Source organism: Eschrichtius robustus, chromosome 5, assembly GCF_028021215.1.
Source record: "Eschrichtius robustus isolate mEscRob2 chromosome 5, mEscRob2.pri, whole genome shotgun sequence".
Classification (NCBI taxonomy): Eukaryota; Metazoa; Chordata; class Mammalia; order Artiodactyla; family Eschrichtiidae; genus Eschrichtius; species Eschrichtius robustus.
This window is the reverse complement of record NC_090828.1, coordinates 18,512,889-18,528,391: the sequence shown is the minus strand read 5'-3', so window position 1 is coordinate 18,528,391 and position 15,503 is coordinate 18,512,889. Positions and strand designations below refer to the sequence as shown.

Below are 15,503 nucleotides of genomic sequence, written 5' to 3'. Positions count from 1 at the left end.
TGTTGTCTCACAGCTCTGGAGGCTGGAAGTCTGAGATCAAGATGCCAGCAGGGCCCTGTTCCCTCCGAAGGCCCAAGGGAAGGATCTGTTCCAAGCCTCTCTCCCATCTTCTGGTAGTTCCTGGGCTTGTGGCAGCACAACTCCAATCTTCACATGGCGTTCTCCCCAAGTATGTCTGTGTCCATATTTCCCCTTTTTAGAAGGACACCATTCATATGGGAAAGGAGCCCACCCCACCCCAGTATGACCTCATTTCCAAATAAGGTCACCTTCGGAGGTACTGGAGGTTAGGATTTCAACCTATGAATTGGTGGTGTGTGTGTGTGTGTGTGTGTGTGTGGTGGTGGTGGTGGAAGGGGACACGCAATTCAACCCATAACAGATGGGTCTCACATCCTGAGTTTTGGGGCATAGTTCACACACTCTACTTACACACAGCTGGCTCTCACGTGGGCATTTTGGTTCACGCTCTGCACACCCTGTGAGATGGGGAGGCCGAGCACATCTCTTTCCCTGAAAGAGGCTTGGAGCGGTAAACGGCTGTGGCTGGGACATACACGGATGATGCCCTGTCAGCACCTGCTTCCCAGCTGTGACCACGGCAGGGTAACAAGCCTCCCTGAATCTTGTTGTGGTGAAGCCAAGATGAGTATGGAGAGGGTCCAGCACTGGGCTGCTGGTGCAAAGCCAAGGGCTCAGCGGATACTAGCTGCCTTCCCCTCTTCCCCCGACGGCTCTGAATGTAGAGAATCTTCCCTCAGGTTGAGCTGAGACCCAGGTGAGGACAGGGCTGGGAGAGGGTAAATTACGTGCCCAAGGTCACAGGGTTAAACCTCTTCCCCACACAGAGACCATCATGTCAGCACCCTGTCATCCCCTGCCCCCCCGCCCCGCCCCCCTCCCCCGCCCAGGGAAGGGGTTGGTTTCTCTCTCCTGGGCCTGGCCCCTCTCCTGACCATCAGCTCCACCCTGGGTTCTCCCCCAACATCCTCCTAAGTTCTCCTCAGGATTCAGGGACGTGGCTCCACCAGCTGTTAATGAGGGGTTGTTAGGAACATGGCATTGCGCTAGGTGCTCAGTTTCAGCGAGACCCCCAGAGGGTCAAATTGGGATCCAGTCGTTCCTTCCAAAGACCTTTGCCCTTGGAAAAGGAGATGTGACCTCAGGGGGTGGAGGAGGGAGAGAGAGGGTGTAGAAACTGAGCCGCAGAATCTTAGAGCTGGATGGAACTTCGGAACACCCCGATTCCAGGCCCCTCTGGCTACGCTGGGGAAACCGAGGCCCAGGGAGGTAACTGCCAAGGTCAAATGTTGGGCGGTGCCGGGTGGCAGAAGCCAGGCATCTGAGGCTATACCGGGACCGAAGGGACAGGTTGTGGGTGCTCCCGTACGCCTGCGAGCTCAGTTCCCAAGGTTGGAGGGGCTGGCGTCTGCGGAGGGGTCGCCTCCACGGCTCTTGCGGGGAGGGGAGGCTAAAAGCAAGGTAGTGCGTGCATCTGGGGATTGTGGGAGTGGAGGGCGGCGCACCCGCCCTCGGCAACGCGTGGGGCGCCGGAGAAGGGGTTGGGGGGCCGGTGGGGTCCTGCGGGGGTCCGCGCGTGGGGGCCGGGCCGGCCGGGGCGGGGTGAGTCACCGCCCGCCCGCTCCCATTGTGCGGCCCGGCGGCGGCGGCGGCTGCGGAGCTGCGGAGCCGAGCGGGAGGAGGTGGAGCCGCGGGCTGCGGGCTCCGGCGCCTGCGTCCGCCCAGCCCGCCAGGCTCGCTGCCTCCGCGGGCGCCCCCAGGCCGTCCGGCCCTGCGCAGCGACAGGCCCCGGAGCGAGCGCGGGAAGGAGATGGGGCGCGGCGGTCGGCTCGAGCCCCGCACGCTCCGGAGCGCCGAGGTACCGCAGGGCGGGGCGGGGAGCGGCGGGCCGGGCCCCGGGGCATCCCGGGCGCGGCGGGGCCTCGATGGTCGCTCGGGCGGGCGGGGGATCCAGCTCCGGGGAGGAGGAGGGAGAGGGGGAGGGGGGGCGGCCGCGCGAAGCTCCTGATCCCGCCCTCCTCCCCCAGGTCTCCCCATTAGGTCCGCGCAGCGCCCCCTTCTTCTCACCCGGGTCACGGGTCCCTCAGTGAGTCAGAGACCCCCCAAGCCGCCTCTCCGGACATGGCCAATGGAGTGATTCCGCCGCCCGGGGGCGCCTCCCCCCTACCCCAGGTGACTGACGCTCGCGGGGGTGGGAGAAGAGGAGAGGGAGGGACCTCAAGGAGGAGAGGGGGGTCTTCTGTTCGACCCTGGGACCCCCAGATCCAGGGATAGAGCTGGGCGGGAGATATGGAGAAAGAGGGGGTCTTTTGGTATTTCTCGGATCTGTTGACCCCTCTCCTCCCAAGCCCTGGAAGCCTGGGAGGTTGACCCTAGCCTGGGCCACAGGGAGTAGAAGACGAGTCTGCTGGTCTCCCCCATCTCCACCTAGGGCTTGGAGTTGGGGTGGGTGTGTGGCGTTCATGGGTCAGGGTTCCTTAGAAGAGGCTGTTGGGTTTGCAGGTCCGGGTGCCCTTGGAGGAGCCCCCTCTGAGTCCAGACATGGAGGAGGAGGAGGATGACTTGGGCAAGACCTTGGCTGTGAGCAGGTTTGGGGACCTCATCAGCAAGCCCCCAGCCTGGGACCCCGAGAAGCCCAGCCGCAGCTACAGCGAGCGGGACTTTGAGTGTGGGTAGCCTGGGGACCCCTAGTGTGGCCGCCCTCACCGCCATCACCTTCATTGCCACCATCACCGTGCTCACCACTGGCTTGGTCACCCGGTGTCATCTTATGCTGGATGCTGTGCTGGATGCTGTGCTGGGCCACCATGCCATGTTAAGTCATCCTGCCTCACTTACCCATCACCTGTCTGCCTGCTAGGGGAGCTGAGCCCCAGACACAGGGGAGATGTAGGGAGATGGGCCTGAGGCCTCCCTTGGTGACCTTTATCTTCCTCAAGGCTCTGTCATACCTCTGGCCCTGCTCTCATCTCTCTGCCACCTCTCCTCCCCTCCTTAGCTCTGCTGACTCTACCTTTCCCTTCCTTGCTGTGTCCTGTCCTCTCATCCCCTCATCCTCCCTGTCACAACCTCCCCTCTCCATCACTCCATCCCCCGACTCTACCAGGCCTTCCCAATGACAGGCTATGGATACAGGTGTTGGGGGGAGCCTGACTCTGGAGGAAGGACTAGGGTGCCCTTGTTTGAGGCCTTGAGCTAGAATAAGGTGTGCGTCCCTAGGGTGGTGAGGGGCCCCCTTCTGCTGTGGGGGCCCCAACCAGCTCTCCTGCACCCCCAGTTCACCGGCACACATCCCATCACACCCACCACCCGCTCTCCGTGCGCCTGCCTCCACCCCACAAGCTGCGGCGACTGCCCCCCACCTCTGCCCGGCAAACCAGGAGGAAGAGGAAGAAAGAGAGAACCTCTGCTCCCCCCTCTGAGGAGACCCCTCCCATCCAGGAGGAGGACGGAGCCGGAGTGGATGAGGAGGAGGAAGAGGAGGAGGAAGAGGAAGGAGAGTCTGAGGCAGAACCTGTAGAACCTCCACCCGCAGGGTCCCCACCGAAAGCAAAGGTAAGGTCTGTCCCCAGGGAGGGCTGGCTGCTCAGGGAGAGGAGGGGAGGCCCAGCGGGGTGGGGGGGAGGCGGGGCTGAGTGGGGGGATTGGGGCTGAGTCAGGGCAGGGACCCAGGGCACACGGGGTTTATCCACAGTTCTCCATTGGAAGTGACGAGGATGACAGTCCCGGCCTCTCGGGGAGGGCCGCCTTCACCAAGCCCCTGCCCCCGGTGGGCCCGCGCTCCGACAAGAGCCCCCAGCACTCGGTCAGGTACTGGCCTCCAGCCCAGCCCAGAGCAGGTCCCAGGCTCCCTCCTGACCCCAGTGAAGAAGCTAGGAGGAAAGGAGACGGAGCGGAGGAGCCGGGGAGGGCGTGCCCCTTTTCTGCATGATTGACAAGGAGGAGAGAACCAGAGGGCCGGCAGGGAGAGTCCTCCAGGAGAGAGAGGGTGTCTGGGTGAAGAGGAGGATGGGGACAAAGAGGAACTGGGGACCAGTGCGATGGGGGCAGGAAGGTGGAGGTAAGCTTTTTGCTCTGCCCAGGAGGAGCCTATGTTTAGTCCCCAGGGGGCCTCTCCAGGCCCTGTCCCAAGCTGGGGAGGGCAGAGGAACCCCCTAACCTGACCCATCTCCACTGAGGTTCCCTGCCAATTTCAAGGCTGCCATGTTGCCTCCTCAGCTCCCCTAGTCCCCGGGCCCGGGTCTCCCGAGTCGCCGGAGAGAAGAGCCGGCCACGGAGCCCGTCAGCCAGCTATGACTTGCGGGAACGGCTACGCCCAGGCAGTGCCCTGGGCAGCCCGGGTGGCCCGGAGCAGCAGGTGCCCACTGATGAGGCGGAGGCCCAGATGCTGGGCTCCGCGGACCTGGACGACATGAAGAGTGAGTGACACCCACTTCCAGGGGGTGCCCAGCCTATGAGGAACCTTGGAGAGGCTCTGTGTTCTCCCCCACCCAGGGCTGAGCTCCTCTGCGGTATCCCTGTCTGCTGGAATGTGGCTGGTGATGGGGAGCTCACTACCTCACCAAGCCATGCCTCGGGTGCCAGAGCTGAGATTTCCCCTCACGATGCCTTTGCCCTTCCGTGCTGGTTGTGTCCTCTGAGTCACCCCCGGAATAAGGCAGCCCTTCTTCCACATGACGTTTGGAGACATCATTGTACCCCCCTCCCCTGAGGCTCCTCTTCTCCGGGCAAACTCTTTTTACCCGCTTCCAACCAGTGCCCTGAGTCCCAGCCACTCCGCCAGGCCCTGCCTCTCCCTGTGTCAGGAGCCTCCTACTCCCATCACACCACCCTCGGCCGGGCCTGGCTGTGATCTCGGCACATTCCTTCCGTCTTATCAGTGCCCTGGTTTCTGTGCCACCTGTCCTCACCCATGGGGCTCTGTGCCCAGCCAGGGGCATCACCGACCCCGCCCTCCTCCCCCTTGGAACCATAGCGTGTGTGCGGGGGTGGGGGGTGGGGGTGGGGGTGGGGGGGAGGGAGGAGGGCTCTGAGCGCAGTACGTCATGGAAAGTTGCCAGGGCCTGAGGACAGGGACAGGAACAATCCGATGGCAGCAGCAGCAGCAGCAGCGGCGGTGGCGGTGGTGGGATGGGGGGTGTCAGGGGGAGGGCGTGTTTACAGACCTAGGGTGCGGGCTGGAAGCAGCAGGGAGCAGGCCTGGGGACCTGGGGAGTCTGGGTCAGGAGGCCCGGCCACTTTCAAGCTCTGGTTGGACCAGGACCACTGCTGTCCAGGCTCCTACCTCTCAGGAGAGCCGGGGCTCTAGGAGGGAGCAGGGGCTGAGGCCTTGGCCATCTGGGGAATGATGAGCCCGCTGGAGGAGGCCACAGAGCCCAATGGGGCACTGAGCCCTGGGCCCGGGGGCGCTGAGGGTCAGAGCCCTCAGAGGGCTCCAGCCCCCAGCCCTCGAGACTCGCTGGCCTCAGAGGACTTAGAGATGTTTGTGCTGGACCTTGAGGACTATGACCTGTGGGAATCCATCAGGGGCCAGCTGAGCCCCATGGTGGGGGGACCGGCTTGTGAGTAACGGGGCTGCTGGCCTTCCCCCAGCTGCGGGCCTGGAAGGGGCAGATGGGGAGGAAGGGAGAGAAGCTCTGCCTGAGTCCGTCTGGATGTGTGCCCATGGGGGAGTACACATGGGTGCCGAGGGGCACAGGGAAGGTGCTGAGGGCACGGGGCCTGGCGACTTAATGTGGGTCCTGGCACTGCCGAGTAAGAGGCCGTGGCCATGACCGGGGCTATGGACTGAGTTGGGGGTCTGCCTTTTTACTGTGGCTTAGCCAGTGTCCCCGTGTGACTTTGGACTAGTCCTTTCCCCTCTCTGGGCCTCAGTCTCCTTATGTATGAAATGGCCCAGCTGGACGATATGGTTTTGTCGGCATGGTCCCTGGGTGACTGTGGCGCTCCCCCGAGTAGAATGTCTGGGCAGAGCTGGAGGGGCTGGCAATGACCCCGAGGCCCTGAGCTGGAACCCTGGGACTGCCAAGCCCATCTTCTCCGCAGGTCACCGGCTGGAGGACAACCCTGGCGTGCGCCGGCACCTGGTAAAGAAGCCGTCTCGGACGCAGGGCGGGAGGGGCAGCCCCAGTGGCCTGGCCCCCATCCTGCGCAGGAAGAAGAAGAAGCAGCAGCTGGACCGGAGGCCTCATGAGGTACCGGACCCCGAGGAAGTGAGCCTTTGGATTCTTCTCGCCTCTCCTCCCCCCTTCTCCCTCCCTCCCTGCCTGGCCCATTGCCATGTCCCCAGGACAGCCGGTCCCACCTGGCGGTCCCCAGGCCTTCACCCTTGGCGCCCACCCCAGGTGTTTGTGGAGCTGAATGAGCTGATGCTGGACCGCAGCCAGGAGCCCCACTGGCGGGAGACGGCCCGCTGGATCAAGTTTGAGGAGGACGTGGAGGAAGAGACGGAGCGCTGGGGGAAGCCGCATGTGGCCTCGCTCTCCTTCCACAGCCTGCTGGAGCTCAGGAGGACCATCGCCCACGGTAGGGGCCCTGCAGGCCTGGGCCTAGAGCTGCAGGCCCTCTTCACAAACCACAGAGCTCGACCTGTACCGGGCTGCCCAGCTCCAGGGACTGCTCCCTGGAGCCCTGGGACCAGGCGAGGTCTGGCTGCCACTTTGGGGACATGGGGTCCAGCTGCCTGCACAGCCATAAGCTCTGAGGGGTGGGGCTGTGCCCAGGTACCTGGCACTGTACCTGGGGCACAGTAGGTATCTGTCCACATGCAGTAAATCAACAGATGACCCCCTCTCTGGGCAAGGAGGGGCTGTGCCCTCACTCCTTGCTCTCTTTTTGCATCCCTCTCTGGCTGGGCTGTGGCCACATGGAGCTGTGTATGCACCTGGGCACATCAGGTGCTTGGCTCACCCAGCATGTCTGCCTGCCCTTGGGGAGCAAGCCACTGGGGGGTGGTTTTTTCCTACCTCACGGGACCGTGCTCCCTCCCCTGACTGTGCCCGCAGGAGCTGCCCTCCTGGACCTGGAGCAGACCACTCTGCCAGGCATCGCACACCTCGTGGTGGAGACCATGATTGTGTCTGACCAGATCCGGCCAGAGGACAGGGCCAGTGTCCTTCGCACCCTGCTGCTGAAACACAGGTGCCAGGGTGGGGCGCCTGGGAGGGCGCCTTCAGGTTCAGCTGCCTTCCAGGAGCACAGACTCTACTGAGTGGCTCTCGAGCCTCTGCTTGAATACCCCCAAATGATGGGGAGCTCATTCCTTCTTTATCTTTGGACAGTACCAACCGTTAGAAAGTTCCTTCTTACATTGAGGCAAAAAGGATGGAGGCCCTGACCCTCCGTTCCTCATTTCCTCATGACCTCAGTCCACCAAGGGGCTGTCTTTCTAACCTGTCTTGCCCCCTCTGCCCTCTCCCCAGCCATCCCAATGATGACAAGGACAGTGGCTTCTTTCCCCGAAATGCGTCCAGTTCCAGCGTGAACTCGGTCCTAGGGAATCATCACCCAACCCCCAGCCATGGCCCCGATGGTGCAGTGCCTACTGTGGCTGATGACCTGGGGGAGCCAGCCCCACTCTGGCCTCATGACCCTGAGGCCAAGGAGGTCAGTCGCCTTGCTCTGACCTGGGCTGGGGGATGGGGAGGGCTTCCAGTTTCAGTGGAGGCCACGGATGGCTTCATTGAGTGGGTCAGGAAGGTTGGATGCCGGGCACCATACTAGGGATGTGGGGGACCTACATTCGGGAGGGACCCCGGCCCTGGAGAGACAGAAATTTTAAATGGGATGACGGGGCAGACCCAGGGGAGCCATTTAAACAAGGTAAGGCTGAGATGTAGGAGGGGGCTTGGAGGAGGGGTCCAGATCCTGCTGTGGGGCACTTCACCAATAGTCTCCACCCTGGCTGGGGAGGGAAAAAGCAGGGCCCAGATCCAGAGGTTGGTGGGCAGAGTCCAGGCCTGGAACAAGGGATGGGAGGGCCTGCCATGGCCTCCGGTCTGGGTCCCAGCCCTATTCCAGTTCTGCGTCCTCAGAAGCCCCTCCACATGCCTGGGGGAGATGGTCACCGGGGGAAAAGCCTGAAGCTGCTGGAGAAGATCCCTGAAGATGCTGAGGCTACCGTTGTGCTCGTGGGTGAGGAGCGCTGGGCGCTGGGCGCAGGGGCTGCAGGGCGTGGGTGCCTCCACCATGGTCTGCTTGTCTTGACCTCTGGCCTGCAGGCTGCCTCGTCCATCCCCAGCCAGGCCCCCACCCTGCCCCTGGTCTTCCTCTCAACCCATCTTCCCTAGCCCTCTGCCTGCTTCCCTTCCAGTTTTCTGCTATCTTGGATTGCTTCTAGTCCGTATAACTCCGTTGTGAGAATTAGAAAAAAGCACCCCTTCCTCAATACCCTTGATTTCCATCTGCTGGTAAATTGTAATAAATGTACAGACATATAAACAAATAGGGCTTCTTTAGATTGGGGTTTCTTTCTGCAGTGCACAACCTGCTCAACTGTACATGATGGCCCCAGATATCCCCCCAGGGCCTGCCTTGACCGCTCCCCTTTGCCCAGCACCCTGTGCCTTACTGTCCCCCCAGGCTGCGTGCCTTTCTTGGAGCAGCCAGCGGCAGCCTTTGTGCGCCTGAACGAAGCTGTACTCTTGGAGTCTGTGCTTGAGGTCCCCGTGCCGGTTCGCTTTCTCTTCGTGATGCTGGGGCCCGGCCACACCAGCACTGACTATCATGAGCTTGGGCGCTCCATTGCCACCCTCATGTCTGACAAGGTGGGTCCGGCAGCCCCCAGGCTGGGCGTTCTAGGCCTGTTCCCCTGAGCCCTGCTTGTTCTCTGTCCCTCTCGCTGCCCCCAGTGGTATCCATGGGTGCAGGGGTGCTAGCGGCCCTTCGGGGTGGAGGCAGCGCTCTGGAGTGGTGGAGGGAGGGGTGAGCTGAGAGGGAAAAGGGAGCCTTGGGCTGGGGCTGTGGGAGGGGACAGGGAGATGGATGCAGGAACGAAGAAGCCCAGATGCTGAAGCTTTGGATGTGACATGAGACTCGAAAGGGAAGCTGGGCTTGGACAGGAGGGTCCTCTAGCCAGGGGTGATGTTCGAAATACTTCCCAACCAACAGGATGTGGGCACTCTCCAGTGAGGATGGAGATTGGATTGGTAACGCTATGCCAGGCGTCATCCCTTCAGTTGTTGCATTGTGGAAAAGCCTGGAGGCTCCCGGGGGAAGAGCGCGGGCACTCCTGGGGGTTTGGGAGGTGTTCAGGGCCGTGGCTGCCTGCCGGCCAGCAGACACATGAGTCAGAGTTTTGACAAGTGGACTGGACCTGTGTATGTGGCTGAACGTCCACCTTGCCTCTGGCTCTCTGATGGCCCAGCACCTCCTCCCCGAAGTCCCCCCTTCTCAGGGCCTCCCTGGGCTGTGGGCTCAGCCCCTGGCTTTCCTGCCTCCAGCTATTCCACGATGCTGCCTATCAGGCGGACGACCGGCAGGACCTCCTGAGCGCCATCAGCGAGTTCCTGGATGGCAGCATCGTGATCCCCCCGTCCGAGGTGGAGGGCCGAGACCTGCTGCGCTCCGTGGCTGCCTTCCAGCGCGAGCTGCTCAGGAAGCGGCGGGAGCGGGAGCAGACCAAAGTTGAGATGACCACCCAGGGTGGCTACGTGGCCCCTGGGAAAGGTCAGACCCTTCGGGGCCCGGAGACCCCTGAACACATCCCCCCCCCCCCGACGGCTCCCAAGGCTCTGACCCCAGCCCCATCCCGACTGTTGAGCCCTGCACGTCAGCTTCCAATCCCTGACCCAGGTCTCTGCACTGCGTCCCAGGCTGGGAAGGAGCGGGCCCAGGGCCTGCTCCAAGCACGAGGTTCCAGCAGCCCCTTGTTCCCCCAGAGCTGGCGATGGAGTTAGGGGGCTCCGAGGCGCCCCCTGACGACGACCCCCTGCTGCGCACTGGCTCGGTGTTCGGGGGGCTTGTCCGGGACGTGAAGCGCCGGTACCCGCACTACCCCAGCGACCTGCGGGACGCCCTGCACTCCCAGTGCGTGGCTGCCGTGCTCTTCATCTACTTCGCTGCCCTCAGTCCCGCCATCACCTTCGGGGGGCTGCTAGGTGAGGGGGCGGGAGGAGAGGTGAGGGGGCTCGCTGTCACCTGCAGGGTTGCTGGGTCAGGGCGTCCCAGTGGTCACTTCTGGGATGACAATAACGTGAGAGGGGGTGGGTGCAAGGGGTGGGGGATCCGGTGATTACCCTGGGGGGCTGGTGGTGAGCGGCAGGAGGGCTGAGAGTGGTGAGGGTCCCTATCTACCACTCTGGGGGGCTGCTCCATTTTTCTTGGGTCCCCAGGTTAGGGGAAACTAGACAAGAAAGAGGGGCCAAGTAGAAGGAGCCAGGCCAGGGCCGTCCCACTGACCCTTGCCCGCCCCAGGGGAGAAGACAGAAGGACTGATGGGTGTGTCTGAGCTGATCGTGTCCACGGCTGTGCTTGGTGTCCTCTTCTCTCTGCTGGGGGCCCAGCCGCTGCTCGTGGTCGGCTTCTCGGGGCCACTGCTCGTCTTCGAAGAAGCCTTCTTCAAGGTGACAGCCACCCCGCCCCTCCCCAGGGGTCACCTACTCCACCCCTGGCCCAGGTGATGGGCCCCTGCGGTCTTTCCCCCTCCTCTCCCTCGGGGTTCACCTCCTGCCCGTCCCGTGGGGCCCTGAGGGCCAGGTCAGATGGCTGTGGGTAACCACCTCTCTCTCCCGACCTCTAGTTCTGCCGAGCCCAGGGCCTGGAGTACCTCACAGGCCGGGTGTGGGTTGGCCTCTGGCTGGTGGTCTTTGTCCTTGCCCTGGTGGCCGCGGAAGGCAGCTTCCTGGTCCGCTACATCTCACCTTTCACCCAGGAGATCTTCGCCTTCCTCATCTCACTCATTTTCATCTATGAGACCTTCCACAAGCTCTACAAGGTGGAGGCCCTGAGAGGTCTTGGGGGGGGTGGGTGTAGATGGGGGCTGGGCAGCACCCTGGGAAGGAGAGCCTGGGGTGAGGGTGCGGAGCACTGCGGGTGGAGGGACGAGGGGGAAGGCTCTGTAGGGTGTGGGCATGGGGATTGAGGACGCCCTAGGGCTAGGTCTGAGCTGAAGGGCAGGGAGTCATACCCAGAGGTTTGAAGTCCAGGATTCACCTGAACAGGTATGGGACGGAAAGGGGACGTTGTCAGGGCTACGGGTCTGGGGGCCTTGGGTCACTGTATGTAGAGGAAGGGCGTCTGTGTGTGAGATGGAGCTGGATGTCCTGTGTTATGTTGCCCGGTCGGGTGTGGGAGGGGCCAGCCCTCTCCCTCACAGGTGTACTGATGCTATGAAATCAGGCACCTGCCCAGGTGAGCACTAGGGCAACCTTGTAACCCACACAGGTGTTCACGGAGCACCCGCTGCTGCCGTTCTACCCCCCTGAGGGAGCCCTGGCAGCTGAGCCGGACCTGAATGGGACTGCCCTGCCCCCCACCGAGGGGCCGCCGGGCCCCAGGAACCAACCCAACACGGCTCTGCTGTCCCTCATCCTCATGCTCGGGACCTTCCTCATTGCCTTCTTCCTGCGCAAGTTCAGAAACAGCCGCTTCCTGGGTGGCAAGGTGCGTGGCCGGCGGGAGTGGGGCCTGTGGACCCCCTGTGGGTGTCCCTCAGTTCCTGTTGTCACTGCCAGGCTTCGCTCCAGAGAGGGGCTGCCCCCTTCTCCCGGTCATGGAAGACCTCAACCAAGTCTGTGCAGCCTCTGCCCCTGTCTGAAGCCTCAGAGAAGTGTAATCAGGAGAGGAATGCCCTCCTGGGCTGGGCTGGCACCTGTGGGGTTTAAAGGGACAGGTCAGGGGACTTCTGGCTCCTGCTCAGGCCCAAGAAGGGTCCGGGTAAAAAACCCCCATGTTAGTCTCCTGACCCTCTCCTCCATCCACCTTTTGTTCTCTTCCCCTCATTGGCCCCTCTCAAGGCTCGCCGTATCATCGGGGACTTCGGCATCCCCATCTCCATTCTGGTGATGGTCCTGGTGGATTACTCCATTACAGACACCTACACACAGGTGAGTGAGTCCCGACCCCCTCTGGCAGCTGGTTCTCACCCCAGGGCCTTGAGAGGCAGGCCATAACATGTCCCCATTGCCCCAGCAGCCAGTCAGGGCTGGAACCCAGCTTTCCTAGTGGAATGGCTACGTGCTGGGGCTGCACAGGGGTGGGTAGGCTGGGGGTTTCAGAAGCAGCTGTGTGGTCCAGCTGAGGAGGCCGGCCAGGGGGTCTGGGGCTGTGTGTGACCCTTAGTCAGGACTCCTGGAGAAGCAGGTGTGGGACTGGGGGCAGAATGACAGGTGCCCCCGCAGCAGGTCTCCTGGCAGCTCCAGGGCTCAGGGAGAAGGTATATCATTTCCTCATTCGCTGCCAGACCCCTTGGAGGAACAGTGACTTTGGAGGATACAAAACTAGTTTTCCCCAAACCTGTTCACACCCACATTCCCCGGAGCCCTGGTACTGGGGACACAGAGCTGGGTGGGAGCAGCTGCTACGTGGCGTTGCTAGCGACCCTGAACCCGGTCTTCCTTCTGGTCATGCAGAAGCTGACGGTGCCCACGGGGCTCTCAGTGACCTCCCCCGATAAGCGCACTTGGTTCATCCCGCCCCTGGGTAGCGCCCGTCCTTTCCCGCCCTGGATGATGGTGGCAGCCGCCGTGCCCGCCCTCCTGGTCCTCATCCTGATCTTCATGGAGACACAGATCACTGCGTGAGAGGGCTGGGGGGAGGAGCGGGGAGCCGTGGGATTGGCGGCCGGAGGGTGTCCGTGGGCCTGGGGCATGGTTTCCCCGTGGTGCTTTGGCATGGTATCTGTCTGTTACCACCACCACTTGCAGGGTGGCACTTGACAGTCCTCAGAAAACCCTGGCAGCATGTCCTCTCCGCCAGTGATGCTCACATGTATCTCATTTTGGTTAAACCACAATGACGTGGTGAGAGCTGGCATCTGGCTTTTGTGGTGTTTTAAATATCCACAGTATGGGAATTTGGCTCAAATTTGCTTAAATATGAGAACTTCAATTTGAGAACTTGAAAGAGGAAGCTGGCAGGTCCTGGGAGAGTTCTGCTCTGCATGTCCTTCCCCCTCTACACCGTCCCTGCTGTGTGTGCCTGGCCCCGTCGCTGGCCAACCCCCCCCCCAACCCTCACCACTTCCCATCCTCTCCCCGCAGGCTCATTGTCAGCCAGAAGGCGCGGAGGCTGCTCAAAGGCTCGGGCTTCCACCTGGACCTGCTTCTCATCGGCTCCCTGGGTGGGCTCTGTGGCTTGTTCGGCTTGCCCTGGCTCACGGCCGCCACCGTGCGCTCGGTCACCCACGTGAATGCGCTGACCGTTATGCGCACTGCCATTGCTCCCGGCGACAAGCCCCAGATCCAGGAGGTGCGGGAGCAGCGGGTCACTGGAGTGCTCATCGCCAGCCTCGTGGGTGAGAGCGCCCACCTTGCACGGCCCTGGTCCCCACCCCACAGACTTGCGTTCTTGGACCTTCAATCCTTTCTCCATCCCAGGCTTGACCCAGATCCTTTCTGAGTTTCCAAACGCATCATGACTAGCCCCTGCTCTGACCCCCAGACCTGCTTCTTGACACTGCATGTGCCTTTTTGCTTGAGCCCTTTCTCGGTTCTCTATCCTGTTGCATCTTCTCTTGGTCACAGTGATGAGGCCCGGCTCATCCCCTCCCCACCAGGCCCATCCGTCCTCATGGGGGCTGCCTGAGGGGTCATGTAGGTGTGTGTCACCTCCTCCAGGCCTGTCCATCGTCATGGGGGCTGTGCTGCGCCGGATCCCACTGGCTGTGCTCTTTGGGATTTTCCTGTACATGGGGGTCACATCGCTGTCTGGCATCCAGCTGTCCCAGCGTCTGTTGCTCATACTCATGCCAGCAAAACACCATCCCGAACAGCCCTATGTGACCAAGGTAGGGCCAGGAGGCACAGAGGTGGGGCGACGGGGCGATGGGGATTGGAGGGGGTGCCGAGGGATCCCTGGGCTGGAGATGGACTCTGAAGGCTAAGTTGGGACTTGGGGACCCGAGTTCCTAAAGATGTGGTGAGACCTGACGCCTGTTCCCCAGGTGAAGACCTGGCGGATGCACCTGTTTACGTGCATCCAGCTGGGCTGCATCGCACTGCTCTGGGTGGTCAAGTCCACGGCGGCCTCGCTCGCCTTTCCCTTCCTGCTGCTGCTGACGGTACCTCTGAGGCGTTGCGTCCTGCCCCGGCTCTTCCAGGACAGGGAGCTACAGGCGGTAAGGGAAGACGCTTGGGGCAGTCTTAGGGGCTCGGGCCCTGGGTGCCAGTCTCTGCTGTTGTGTGACCACAGACAAATTACCTAACGTTCTGAAATCTCATTTTCATCCGTGTGACGTGGCTACTAATAGATTCTCCCTTATAGGATCGTGGTGAGGATTAAACACAAATTCAGGTAAAGCAATGAGAACGGTGGTTTGGTGTGAAGGAGGCACAGGGCTGCTGTAGACAACTGTGCAGGTTGTGTCCTGAACAAAAGCACACAGCTGAGCGATGAGCGGGCGTGGGGTGGCGCTGAAATCCATTCTGAGCCCTGTTTTTGTCAGCTAGAGGAAGGGACATCTTTTTGAAAATCCTCTGCCCACGCATGGTGTACAAAAGTACCACAGGAGCTCAGAGCCCCAGGAAAGTACTTCTGTGTGGTAGCTGCTATCATCATTATTATTATTAGGAGGTATCGCTGGGGGGTGACCTGAAGGTTTTGGCCAGAGAGAAGTGCTTCAACCTGGGGCCACAGTCCCTGTAGACAGTGAGGCTTGGCAAGGTCTAGGGGCAGTGAGGGCTGCCAGCCCAAGGAGGAGCTGGGGAACGGGAGGCGGTAAGTCCGCTTCCCTGCCTCTCCCAACCTTCTGCCCCCTTTTGCAGCTGGACTCCGAAGATGCTGAGCCAAACTTTGATGAGGACGGCCAGGATGAGTACAACGAGCTGCACATGCCCGTGTGACCCTCCACCATGGTCCCCCTTGGAGACCCCGACACCTTAGTGATTGACACCAGGCCCCAGTCAGAGCCCAGCCCCAGGGACAGCGGGCTCCTCATGACCCAGAGACGTGCCTGGAACCACTACTGATGCCACGGCTAGAGTGGCCCCCTGACTCTGCCCTGGGTGCTGACCTCGTCTCACCCAGGCCCTTTCACAGACCAGACTGGCACAGGCTTTGAGCTCATTATAACCACACTCCCTGTCTTGTGTCTGCCTCACTTTCTTGGTTCCATCTCTTGTTTCTCGGGTCATACTTATCCATCTGGAATTGGAAGAATTCTGTTTTCAGGGTCGTCAAAATCAGGGAGAGTTTTGAGGCAAGGACAGAATTCTTGGGGGAAAGGGAGAGAATCAAGACCACAGAAGGTCAGAGCTGGATCTTATCAGCACCCCCTCGACACCCCCCCTGAAGTACAGTTGAGGAGCTGGAGGCTCAAGGTCTGG

The 15,503-nt window shown here is 61.8% G+C and overlaps 2 protein-coding genes across 2 annotated transcripts; one reads left to right on the top strand and one right to left on the bottom strand.

The window, feature by feature from the left end:
* Positions 1 to 1,400: 1,400 nt before the first annotated feature.
* On the bottom strand, positions 1,401 to 2,058 carry LOC137764596 (basic proline-rich protein-like). The gene is made up of 2 exons (XM_068543664.1): positions 1,527 to 2,058; positions 1,401 to 1,471 (listed from the first exon to the last, which is right to left on the bottom strand). The coding sequence occupies exons 1-2, from the start codon at positions 2,056 to 2,058 to the stop codon at positions 1,401 to 1,403; spliced, it is 603 nt and encodes a 200-aa protein (XP_068399765.1).
* Positions 2,059 to 2,119: 61 nt separating this feature from the next.
* On the top strand, positions 2,120 to 15,020 carry SLC4A3 (solute carrier family 4 member 3). The gene is made up of 22 exons (XM_068543767.1): positions 2,120 to 2,193; positions 2,524 to 2,689; positions 3,299 to 3,576; positions 3,716 to 3,831; positions 4,240 to 4,439; positions 6,067 to 6,215; positions 6,366 to 6,546; positions 7,026 to 7,161; positions 7,443 to 7,626; positions 8,055 to 8,154; positions 8,602 to 8,786; positions 9,462 to 9,687; positions 9,900 to 10,118; positions 10,435 to 10,583; positions 10,760 to 10,954; positions 11,404 to 11,622; positions 11,976 to 12,065; positions 12,591 to 12,757; positions 13,221 to 13,474; positions 13,797 to 13,966; positions 14,123 to 14,296; positions 14,943 to 15,020. The coding sequence occupies exons 1-22, from the start codon at positions 2,143 to 2,145 to the stop codon at positions 15,018 to 15,020; spliced, it is 3,687 nt and encodes a 1,228-aa protein (XP_068399868.1). The 5' UTR covers positions 2,120 to 2,142.
* Positions 15,021 to 15,503: the final 483 nt, after the last annotated feature.